We start from the raw sequence: 12571 nt of genomic DNA on the forward strand, positions 1-12571 counted from the left end.
CTTAAAGTGCTTGTAATTGAGATTTACTTTCTGGAACTGAACTGTGTAACCAAACAGACTGCACTCTGAATAGATAATAGAAAGTGGTTGGTTTTCCCAATACCACAAGTTTGAATGGGGAGTATTTTCCTTTTATGCTTTGTGAATAAATCCATAGTTAGAAACTAAATTACTGGATTTAGATGCTGCTTTATTTTTTCAAAAACACAAATGCTACATTGATGCAGAATGTGTGCACAAAAATTCCCTTATAAACTGTAAACTGAGAAGATTCCTGGATACTTGCACTCTGAGTAATTTTCCCACTGGAGAATGAAACACAATGCTGGCTAATGAAGTGCTTTCTGACTATGAAGCCTTCAACCTATTTTTCTTTCTTGATTATTGAGGCATCTGAGTATTATACATAAAAACACAAGTTGTTTTGAGTATTGTATTACAAAACCTTGTGCCAATATGAGAACTCACTCCAACAAAAGGATTTTTAAGGCATTCTGAACAGTTATTATTTGAAACTGGCCTCCAAGTCTGTATGTATTGCAACTTATATGTTTGGACTGTGTGTGCACTGTAGCTACATCAGCTGTTGTCATAAATGGATAAGGAACATAAAGCAATAATGGACTCTTTCACACCTCTCCAAGAATGATGGGTCACCATTGGTCAACAGCAACTCAACCTACAAAATGTTAGCAGATTGGTAAAACAGATGAACACAGTAATCAGGACTATTAAAAGAAATTCATGCTAGAGATTACTGGCTGCAGAGGCTGTTTTATTGTCATAAACACAAAGTCAGTGATACTATGAGTGTCAGACGTTTGGTTGAATGATATTTTGTTTGAATGTCGGCAGGGTATGACCAGCTTATTGACTGACATTTGGGTAGAACTAAGTGCATATAGATCAGTTTGGAATACCAAAATACATATTTTATTCTTAGTTGAGGTAGGTTAATAATTGTAATTGTGGTATTATGGGGTAAGGGTGGGTTTTTTGTTTTTGTTTTTCATTGCAGTGACAATTTTGTGGAGATATTCACTTCAGTGCAGTCCCTTTTTTGTGCCAAGAGTGTCTGCATTATTTTGGTTGTGCTATCCTGGAGTTGGGTATAGATAAATAGACAGATAGATGCTATAGCTAGATATCTATCTGTATAACACACACACGTATATATATATATATATATATATATATAAAACTAAGTGTGTGTGCATATGTTCACATGTTTGGGGGTTCTAGGGGCTTACCTCATGTCAGGGAAGGCGGAAGGGCTCCAGCTCCTCACCCTCTACCCCCCTCCCCAGCAATAACATAATTTGATAAGTTTATTCCTTTTGGAATTTTGGCATACTTGCAGTTCGATATTGCTGCCATTAACCTGTTTAAGCTTGATTGAATTGCTTTTAAGGAATATGTTGTTAATTAGAGTGTCTAATGCACGCACACACACACACACACACACACACACACACACACACACACACACACACACACACACACACACACACACACACACACACAAGCACACACACTCATATATGGTTGCCACTCATTTCACTGCATGCCATTTTCACTAAATTGCAAATAACTGAAAAAAATAATTGAATCATTTTACAAAAAACACAATTCATTGCATCAGAATTAATATAAAACTGCAGAAGGCTGCAGCCAATGACTGCTGGTGTGGTTTAGTATCTTAGGATAATAGGACTTACAAGGCAAATCAGTCTAGAGATAATTTGCTCTTTTTTAGTGCCCACCCTCATTTTGTGCCCCTATAGCTAGAAATTTGTATCCCAGCAATAGTTCATTTGTGCAGTGTCTTCTCTTTGCTTCATGGGGGGAAAATGCCAACATGGAGGTACAAGGGGACTTGCCCCCTACTAAAAATGTATATTTGATATATATATGAAACTTTCTGTAATACACAATTCAATTAAATGTTTTCAATTAATTTTTCACAAATTTGTGATTCATTGAAAATGATATCCATCCAAAAGACATATACTCATAAAGATATATACATACATAGATATGTATACACACACACACACACACACACACACACACACACACACACACACACACACACACACACATGCTGGAGCCCTGCATTTGATCTAAATCCTTGTTTGTTGCAATCTCTTTAATAGACATTTGGCTGATATATGCAGATGGTCAAGAGGTATGTGACTGACAATCCTCGGTTAGGGGAATATTCATTTTTCTTGGGGAGTGTGCGATTTCAGAGTGTGTGTATATATAATTAGCAGAGTTGTGTAAATATTGCATGCACTGAGGTTCTTTCTTTGCACATTTCCAGTGTTCAGTTTGTCGACCTTTTGAGGTCTGAGTTCAACATATGAGTTACTCGACCAAAATTGGTAGACCCATATAAATAGCTGGCTGACCATATAACCCCTTTCAGCCATGACCAAACCAAAGCTTAAAGGGATGCACATAGTTGTCAAAGTAAAATAATAAAACATGAATAACCAAATTTGTAGGTGCTTACAAGCAGCTTCAAGAGAGTACAAATGTACAGGCATTTGCAGACACATTAAGATGGAACATAATTAACCCAAGTTATGAAAATGCAGTAAACAAAGCTAAATCAACCCCAAAATATGTCCTTGTCAAGCCCCTACCTAAGCTCCCCACAACCCTCCTATATACTTTTTCAGTCCCTCCATATACAGCTAAGTACTCCACTATTGTGGATACTTATTAAACTCTACAATCAGTACTGTTGGACTTAACTCTTTTTGTAAATATATAAATATATTTTTTAGTCTGTAAAATATTGATATGTATATATCATGTGTTTGAATTTCTGCTTTGTCTCTCTAACGTTCTTGTATAACTGATTTAGACCGGTTCTACCTGACATAGCCGAAACCACACAACACCGACAACCACATCACCGACACCACATATTCGACAGTCCATAAACACGAAACCACACATAACCGACAACGAAATAACCGACGGTACACAAACACGAAACCCCATACACTGCACACACCACAATAACAATTATTAAAAACAAAACACATCCCCATTCCACAAACCACACACACAACACAAGCACACCAAAATCCTTACAAGCCCACACTAAACCTTACCCTAACCCTAAGGTCCGTCACTATCGCACACTTACCTACCCACTCCCTAACCCTAACTCACTTAACCCCCTATCGCCTAACCCTAACTCACTTAACCCACCCTATCGCCTAACCCTAACTCACTTAACCCACCCCTATCGCTCCCTAACCCTAACTCACTTAACCCACCCCTATCGCTCCCTAACCCTAACTCACTTAACCCACCCCTATCCCCACAGACCGTCAATCTCCACACTTACCTGCCTCGCACCCTAACGTCCGTCACTACCGCATACTCACACAGCCTTTCCCCATGTCGGCATCCTCGGCGTTGGTGTTGTCATCCGTCGTGTCGGTCTTCTGCATTGTCGATGTTCTGCCACTCGCCATTCGCGTCGGTCTTCTTCGTTTTCGATCTTCTGGAGCTCCGAATTCCGCTGTCGGTCTTCTGCGCTGTCGACGAAGTCAGGTAGAACCTTTAGACCATATTTTTGACTCAAATGTTTGATTCTTTGTAAACTGTTTGTGTTTTATTTGAGCTTTTCTCCTGGGGTCTCCACTGAAAATGGCCCACAAGCCCAGCTGGACCAACACGGTTAACAAATGTCAATAAATAAAGTAAATAAATAAATCCAATAACACACCTGAGAAACTAGAAATGACAAGGTACAGAAGTACAGTTACTTGCAGTGAAGTGGAAATGAAAAGGATGAAGACTATTAAAATGAAAGAAAGAGAAGAAGGCTAGCAATGTTCATGAAAAGTAAGTAATGTGAAGAAGGGAAAACAATTTTAGACATGGGACAGAATAAGAGTAAGTAACATTCAATAGAAATAAACAGGGGAGGTGCTTAGGTGCTCTATTGTGCCTTTCTTGGTTCTAAAGAGAAGTAAGTGCCACATGCAGTATTAAACTAACCTTGAAAGACTCAAGGGTACTTATGTTTGATGGAAGGTAGATATACACACACACAAAAACACATGCATGCACACACAGTTTACTATCAAAATGTGGAAAATCAAAATAATTTTCTTCCTTTTGATCGAACCAGTTTGTCAAAATTGGTAATAATGAAGTATCAATATTTAGGAAATGGTAACACAGAATCGACATTTGAACAGCGGAAGTTGCAATGGCAAAAGTCCGTCTTGCCAGTATTGTTTTTGAAGAGGGACAAGTCCCCCCTGCAGACCCCATGAGGGGGGGCCGTGCCCCCCACATCCCCTGAATATTATATATTCCAACTCTGAGCTCACACTACAGTGAGAAAAGGGTACATTTCCTGATTCCCACTATAGTGCGATCTGTTATCAGAACAATCGATTCCACATTAGCAAATGCACACTACCATTCGCTAATCTGTAATCGAACATTTTCCAGATCGGCATTACGAAAACAGCCTTTCAACCTTCCCAGCTTTGCATAAGTACCAATCTAAATTTTGACAGTAAACCTGTGCACACATGTATCCACACATGCAGGCATAGACACATACACATGCATATGCACCAAGAAGCACACATACATGCGAGCAAGTACATGCATGCATATACACACACATACATGCACATACTCTCACACTCAAAATCTACTAAAAGAGGCAGCACAGTATACAGAATCTCACTCAGCATTTGGTATTTCTACAGATGCAGAGGTGTCTACAGCTGGAGTGCCTGGGTCCCCGCTAGATGTGAAATGCCATGATGTCAACAAGGATTATCTGTTTCTTTCCTGGTCACCACCAAGCACTGATGGAGAGACCAACATTATTGGTTACTATGTTGAAAGGTTTGTAGCACACACAACTTTTTCTTGCTAAATGCATTTCTTTCCTGGTCACCACCAAGCACTGATGGAGAGACCAACATTATTGGTTACTATGTTGAAAGGTTTGTAGCACACACAACTTTTTCTTGCTAAATGCAGACTATTCAGTAAAATAAAGTACAGATAACTGTAGTCATATTTTACTTTAGTCATAAACAGATATTGTATTATGCCATTTCCTTATTAATGAGTCATATAAACATCATCTTATTTGGAGCTATACCAAATAATCTCTTTATGCTTAATTCAGGATTGTCTTTAGTAAAACCTTGGAAATGTTCTGCTGGCCATGTGTATCTTAACATGTGATATGAATTTAATATTTAGCTGCTTGTTCTGTATTAATACTAGAGTATCTTCATAATTTGAGGGTCACTGTCAGGAGTACATTTGTCTAATTATTATTATAAATTAGGAGTGATACAGTTCTGTTTTAATTTATTTATTTATTTATTTATTTAAGCATCTGTGAAAGTCCAGTCACAATGGAGGCTAAGTGTGAAAAACATCATATACAGTAAATTACATTGTAATAAACAAATGCAAACTTTATAATATTACAGGGAGAATAATGGGCTTATAGAATAGAGTTGTCTGACATAGGTCACATACTCTGCCTTCTGAAGTACAAATCATAACAGTATATTACATTTCATTCAAAAGCTATAATAGACGTGCTAGAACAAAGTAGGGTAAAACAAGAATTGTAAAAACTGTTATCAATAAGCAGTCTGTGTCCGGGTCTATATTATGTGATCAAAGAGTCTCCTTTTCGAACACATAATAATCAACAAATACACAGCGAACGATGTAAACCACGAAAGGCCACTTCAGCGAATTTTTTCCTCGGAAAAAAATCAGTTGGCTGTTATCGGAAATTGCCCTTTTCTCCAATGTAGAGCGATCTTGGAGTTGGTATATTTAGTTGGGGGGGGGTGAAGTCCCCCACCTGATTAGGGTTTTAGAGTTTGCTTTTGTGTTTACGGCCATGTGAATTTTTTCCCAAGGAAAAAAATTTGCGGAAGTGGCAGTTCGCAGTTTACAGCGTTCGCTGTGTAGCTGTCGATTATTATTTGTTCAAAGAGGAGACTCTTCGATAACATAATATAGACTCCAGTGTCCATGTATGAGAAATAATGTTTCAGCTAATGCTCAAATCAGTTTACATAACAATAAAAATAACTTAATCAATATGCATGGTGGGCTCCCCTACAATGGTTTACCGCTAACTTACTGATTACTAATTCCCCCAGCTCCATTTCCCTGACTTTGTGTTTTGCTAGCCATTTTTGCAGTTCAAGTAATGGAATTGCAGGACTGCTAATTGGGAAAGTACTTTGATCTACTTTTAAGGTGTTTTAAGGTGTTTCTCTTTCCCCTACGTTGTGATGATGTAGCTAGGAAATATAAGTTAAGGCATGAGGGGTAAAGTCCATCACAAGCTCCCCTGCAAAAAAAATATGTTTTTGATTTTTCATTGGGGAAGCATTACTCAGTTGTTTCTTTTGGAAGATTTTCCTTTGTTGCTATATAAGAGAACCTGTCTAGTAATATAAACTGTAACACAGAAAATGATAATTACAATACTGATATGAAACTGCAGATGGTGATGAGAAAAAGGTAGAAATGAGAGGGAAGAAGCTTAAATAAATTAAACAAGGGCAGAATTTAAAAAATGAATATATGTAAGAGCCATATTAGAAAGTTTTTAGAAAAAACTAAGTAGCCTGAATAGGAAGGAAAAGGCGAGGAGAGAAGAACTGCCAGTTCAAGTCGTACCACAGTTGCAGGAGAAGTGACTGCTCCAATGTGTTTTAATGATGCTTTGTTGGATCATTTGTTGGAGATTTGTGTTAGATCATTTGATAGATTTGCTAACCTACTCACAGAGATGCATTAGTAAAAAGCAGAGGCATAACAGGAAAGTATAATGTGAGGATGTAGTCTATGGCAGAGCGTATTTTTCCATAATGAGGCCTGCAAGTGAAATACAACTTAGAATTCTTTAGGTGGCTAGCTGTTTTTTTTTTTTTTCAATTTTAAGAGATAAATTATTGTGAATAAGAGGCTTGTCTAGCAGGCTGCAGCAAAGCAAATAGCTTGTTTGGAGACTTCCTCAAATTTGCTGAGAGGTTTATTATAATAAGAGAAGTACATAGGAGAGCTGGCAGAGTAATGGGTAACCATTTGAAATGTTGGGACACACAAACTGATCGGCCAAAAAATGGACTGACTTACATTGTCTGACATGGTCATTTCTTGGAATATTCCCTTTTCTCCAATGTATGGTGTTCTCAGAGTTAGTATATATAAGTTCATGGGGTTAGAGGATATCCCCCCCCACATTAGGACTTGCAGGGGGTCAAGAGATTCACTCTTCTGCTGCAGTTCTGATCTATTTTCTTTCAGCATGTTGGCACTTGCTATTTCAATATGGAACTGCAGAAATGTCTTGGCAGTTGCATTTTTGGTATAATCTTATATAGTCTGTTGTGAATGCCTTTGCCATATAAAGCATTCTCAGCTTCTGATCTTTGTTACAGATAATGGGTTTAATGTATATGTCACTTATTAATTCCTTATGTACAATAACTGCCAGAAGTTTGGCAGAACTCACAGTGTTGATACGTAGATCCATAGTTAGTTACTAGGCTTGCAGTCCAGGGTCCTTGCTCCAATTCCCAGCACTCTCTAGTTAAGTGACTTGAGTGTCACACAATATGCAAAAGACAGATGAGGGAATCAAACTGTGTATCACAGGAATTACAGATCACAGCCTTGACCCCCTGCACCGACTGCAAGACTTGTATGATAACTGTCAGGCCATTTGATGAAAATCTTAGCAAAATCAGCAGTGAAACTATAATAAGTAGCACCATCATACTGCTGGTCTTAGGAGCAGTAGACAGTGTCCAGAATGAGATAGCCACTTTCATAACTTCCTAAAGTATTACTAGGTAGGCTGTTTAGAAGACCACTTAGAACCATAGATAGTGCAACCCCAGGGGTGAATTTGTGAGTACCCATTTAGTCATCAAATACATCATTGTTTGAGCTGCAGCAGAAGTCTGTTCTAGAAGTGGGGGACATACTGGGTCAGATGTCTATCATGCCAGCAGGTCCTGCTGATATTATGATTAACAATGACAGTTTTGGAGCTTGTGGCTATAACCCGTGGATCCACATAAGTGGAACCATTAAATACAACTATGTGCAACATTAACTATTTGAAATGTTGGAATCTGCTAGAATAAGTCCCAAGACATGGAGAATGAATGGCCGAAAAATGAACTTGTACATACTAAGTCTGAGATAGCCATTTCCAAGAATATTTCCTCTTTCCCGAGGTATGGCAATCTCAGAGTTTGGATATATAAATTTGTGGGGTGCAGGGAGTGAGTTTTCAGTCTTTTTTTTCAGCTTGTTGGCACTTTTGAGTGCTGACATTTCAATAGGGAGTCATGTGTAAACATGCATTGTTTCTTTGTTTCCAGCTATAGTTGAGAAATGCTGTGTGTCTTTGGAAGAGGGAGTCGTTTTTTTTTTTTGTTTGTTTTGTTTTTTTACTTCAGAGCTTGTCTTACTCTTTCTAATAGTGTATAAAGAGATCATTGCTGAGTAGTTTTAGATTTTCATTATGATGGAAAGAAGGGGATTCATTATGTATAATAAATATTCTTTCTTATAGGTTCATAGGTTCATAGGTAGGTACTAGGCTATCGGCCCAAGGGCCTAAGTAAGCCTAGCGGGACTACTTCACGTTGTTGTAACCTGACAATACCGAGTCTGATATTGTCGGCACGACAATATCGAAAGTGAAGAACACTGTGCAAGTAAACGGAAATCTCCATAAGGGGAGATTTCCATTTACCTCAATGTAGATTGGTTTCGGAGTTGGTACATTTAAGTAGGGGAGGTGTGGGGGGCAGCCCCCGCCTACGTCATTTAGTGTTTTTTTTAATTTGTTTCTTTTTACGTTATTCGATGTTTTACTTAATCGATCAATAAAGTTCAACCTTTACTGATTTGATTAAGTAAACTTTCGATAACGTGATATAGATGCAGCCTAGCCAACAAGGTTCCTCGGCTTATGCCACCCAAGAAAGTTATTTTCCTGTGCCCCTGCTGAGCAGAGGCACAGAAGTGATCCTTGGGGTGTATTTCCTATTTCCGATCCACTCAGCAAGGTTTTTCTTGAAGAGAGCTAATGAGGAACCTTGCTTGACATAGATGTAGCTTGTTCCAGAGTATGGGAAGTCTCTGGGACAGGAATCAATCCTTCCAGCATGTCCTCTTTATTGTGGTGACAAGATTTAGGTCCCTAGAGTGTGTACCTCAGAGGGATTGGGATTTCTCTAGGTGTAGCATGTCCAACAGCTCTGGGTTTGACGTAGCTTTATATGTTAGGAAGAGATCACCTCGGAGTAGGCGATATGCTACATTGTAAAGCTGGAGTTTTTTGAGACGGTCAGTGTAGAGCATCTGTTTTAGGCCAGTAATTCTCTTTGTGATGTACTTCTGTGGCCTTTCCAGCTGCTGCAGATGTCTTGTGAGGTACATTCCAAAAGGGGCATTGTACTCTATAATGGGTCTAATGAGTGTCGAGTAAAGGGGAACAATGACCTCTTTTTTTCCTGGATGAGAACCCTTTTGTGATGAGGTGTGCCATGTAGAAGGATTTCCTGACTACTGTGAAGATGTGATTATCAAAGGAGAGACTACTGTCCACCTGGGTCCCAAGGTCTCTTATCACTCATTCAACATTAAGTAGACTGCCGCCTATGTGGTAGTTAATGGGTACAGAGTTTTTACCAAAGGGGGATGACAATGCACTTTTTGGCATTGAGCTTGAGGCCATAGCCCTGACACCGGGCATCTGTCTCAGTGAGGCCCTTCTGTAGGATGTCCACATCATTTGTGGACTCGACTATGGCTCCTAGTTTGCAGTCATCTGTGACCTTCATTAGCCAAAGGCCTTCTGTGTTAGCCTGTACTTCAGGGAAGTAGATACCAAACAGGAGAGGTCCCAGGACTGAACCCTGTGGTACTCCACTTGTCACTAGTTTGAAGTCAGATTTGGAGTCTGCAACTTTTACAGTGTGGGCTCTGTCAGTGAGCCAGTTGGCAACCCATCTTGTGAAGTAGAGATTTATACCTAGTTTAAGGAGTTTAGCTATAATTCCAGAATGGGGGATGGTGTTGAAAGCCCTGGAGACGTCAAGATAGGCTGTGTGAACCACCTTACCCTCGTCTACAGCTTTGGTGACTGCCTCAAAGAAGACGATCAGGTTCAGGAAGCATGATCTGCCTTTCACAAATTCGAACTGGGTGGGGTCCAGAGTTTAGAGGTTACCAATGTCTTTGTTTATGAGTTCCATGATGATACGTTCCATGGCCTTACATACCAGGCTTATCAGGCTAATAGGGTGATAGCTCCCAGGATCAGTGGTGTCTTGGTGTCTCCCCCTTTGTGGAGTGGGATAACTGTTGCTGTGCGCCATTCACTGTGCACAAAGCCTGATGTGAGGCTATGATTGAACATGGTGCTTAGGTGGGAAGCCAGTTTGTTCTGAAGTTCATATAAAACGCAGCCTGGGATGTTGTCCGGTCCCATGGATGCTGTGTTTTTGGCTTTAGAGTGTGCAGCTTTTACCTGCATAGTTGTGATTATAGGGACTCTGCATTCTTCCTGTATAGATATGGGCCCTTTAGGGGGTGAGAGGTGGGTAAAGTTAGCACTGAACTTATCTGCCAGGATGTTGGCAATATCAGTTGGTTCTGTAATTTTCATGCCTTTGTGCTGTAACTCAGAGCAGATCTGAGTGTTGCCATTGAGATACTTGACATAGCTGTAGAATGCTTTGTGGTTGCCCCTAGAATCAGTGGTGATTTTGTTTTCATAGCTAGCTTTGGAGGATTTTATAAGGGATCTCAGCTTCTTACCGAGGCTGACCAGGGAGCTCCTCCACTCATGGGATTTTCCTCTCTTTTGCAACAGTTTCTTCCTTCTGTTGTAGAGTTTGCTTATGGCATGGGATAACCAGATTGGCTTGGCTTCCTTTTTTTGGAGGTTAGTGTCTTGGTTCTGTTTGGGATAGCATGATCCATGCACTTGTGTAAGTGCTTATAGAGTGCATTTGTATAGGATTCAGCAGTCATAATTGTATTGTCCATCTGCATGGGTGACATGAAGTTCACCACCTCTGTCTTAAGAAGCATGAAGTTGGCTTTGGAGAAATTTTTTACCATGGTTTCCTTAATGGGGGATGGGGTGGGATGTGGATATCTAAGGTGATTAGCTTATCATCGGATCTGGCCAACGAGGAGTTGACTTCAGTTGTGAAACACCGGTCACTCATGTTGGTAATGACTAGGTCTAGTATATTGTTGCCCCTGGTGGGAGTGTGGATAAAGTGATCCAGGCCATTGGAATTTATGAATTCCAAAAAGCATTGAGCGAAGGAGTTGGTACATGAGTAGTTTTGTCAGTTAGTGGTGGGGTAGTTGAAATCGCCCATTATTAGGGTGTTTCATTGAACTCTAATATTTTTCAGTATATCAAGAAAAGAGAAGTGGGAATCCTGGGGCATGGTGGGGGATCTGTAGCAAGCTACAATTTGGATTGCAGTTTTGCTGAGAGTTAGTTGCACTTGGATAACCTTGGATGTATTATGCTGATCAACTAGCCTGGAGGTGTGGATATCCTTAATGAATATGGACAACCTCCGCCTTTTGTGTTCCGGTCCAGGTTACATGGCTGAAAAGTGTGGTATGAGTTATAGCCTGGCAATGCAGTGGTGCTGTCTTGAGCCTTGAATCAGGCCTCAGTAACTGCACAGATATCAATGTTCTCCATTTTAAGGAGTGCCTTGAGGGAGTACATTTTGAGATTTAGAATCTAGCATTGAATAGCATTACCCTCAGTTTTTGCTTGCCTGTTCCTGTTATGGTGGTGCATTTGTCATTTGAACCGTGCCTAAAAAAGGCACTATAGGGGCGGCAAGAGCCTTAGCCAGTATCCGGAATCCCAGGGGTGACAGGTGCAGGCCATCTCTGGCAAAGCATCATGGTATGTCGACCATGTCATCCCAGGTAGATAGACACTGGATCTCCTTAGAATGACACCAGAAGCTTAGCCAATTATTGAAGTCAATCATTTTGTCCTTGTACTGCGGTATCATTCCAGGCAATGTCAGGATGCTACTCAGGGCTAGGGTCATATCTGCCTGGATTACAAGATTGGAGAGCTCTTCCATGTCTCTTTTCATATAGTCCAGGGAGGTACATCTCAGGTCATTCACACCAACATGGACAATGACAGAGTCATATTTGCACTTCTTGTGGAGTGAACCAAGTGTGTGGCTTATGTGGTGGATCCTGGCACCCTTGTTTAGCCTGGTGAGTGGGACATCAGTATGCCTGACTATAGAGTCATCTATGACTAGTGTGTTGTGTACACTGTTTTGCCTTTTGGGCTGTGGTTGAGTGGCACACTGAGTCTGTGGGCTGTGTGTCATTTTGGTTGTGTTGGAGGGTGGAGGTTGCTTGCATTTTTGCTTTGGAGGTCTCTGTTGCTTGAGCAGATTATTACTGGGAGCCTCCGCAAATGTTTTTGTGTTTCTATGTGTGGATTTTG

The 12571-nt window shown here is 40.2% G+C and overlaps 1 protein-coding gene across 3 annotated transcripts in view; it reads left to right on the forward strand.

The window, feature by feature from the left end:
* LOC122811408 (myomesin-3-like) overlaps positions 1-12571 on the forward strand; it is a 482129-nt gene that overhangs the window by 344857 nt on the left and 124701 nt on the right. For 2 of the 3 annotated variants that reach the window (XM_044083257.1, XM_044083240.1), the window contains exons 11-12: positions 4755-4842; positions 4944-4997. In XM_044083257.1, the coding sequence (XP_043939192.1) occupies positions 4755-4842; positions 4944-4997 (142 nt within the window). Of the gene's footprint in view, positions 1-4754; positions 4897-4943; positions 4998-12571 lie in introns of all 3 variants that reach the window. The other variant, XM_044083248.1, reaches the window with a different exon arrangement.

Source organism: Protopterus annectens, chromosome 1.part1 (genome assembly GCF_019279795.1).
Source record: "Protopterus annectens isolate FY-2018-M chromosome 1.part1, PAN1.0, whole genome shotgun sequence".
In the NCBI taxonomy this organism is placed as follows: Eukaryota; Metazoa; Chordata; order Ceratodontiformes; family Protopteridae; genus Protopterus; species Protopterus annectens.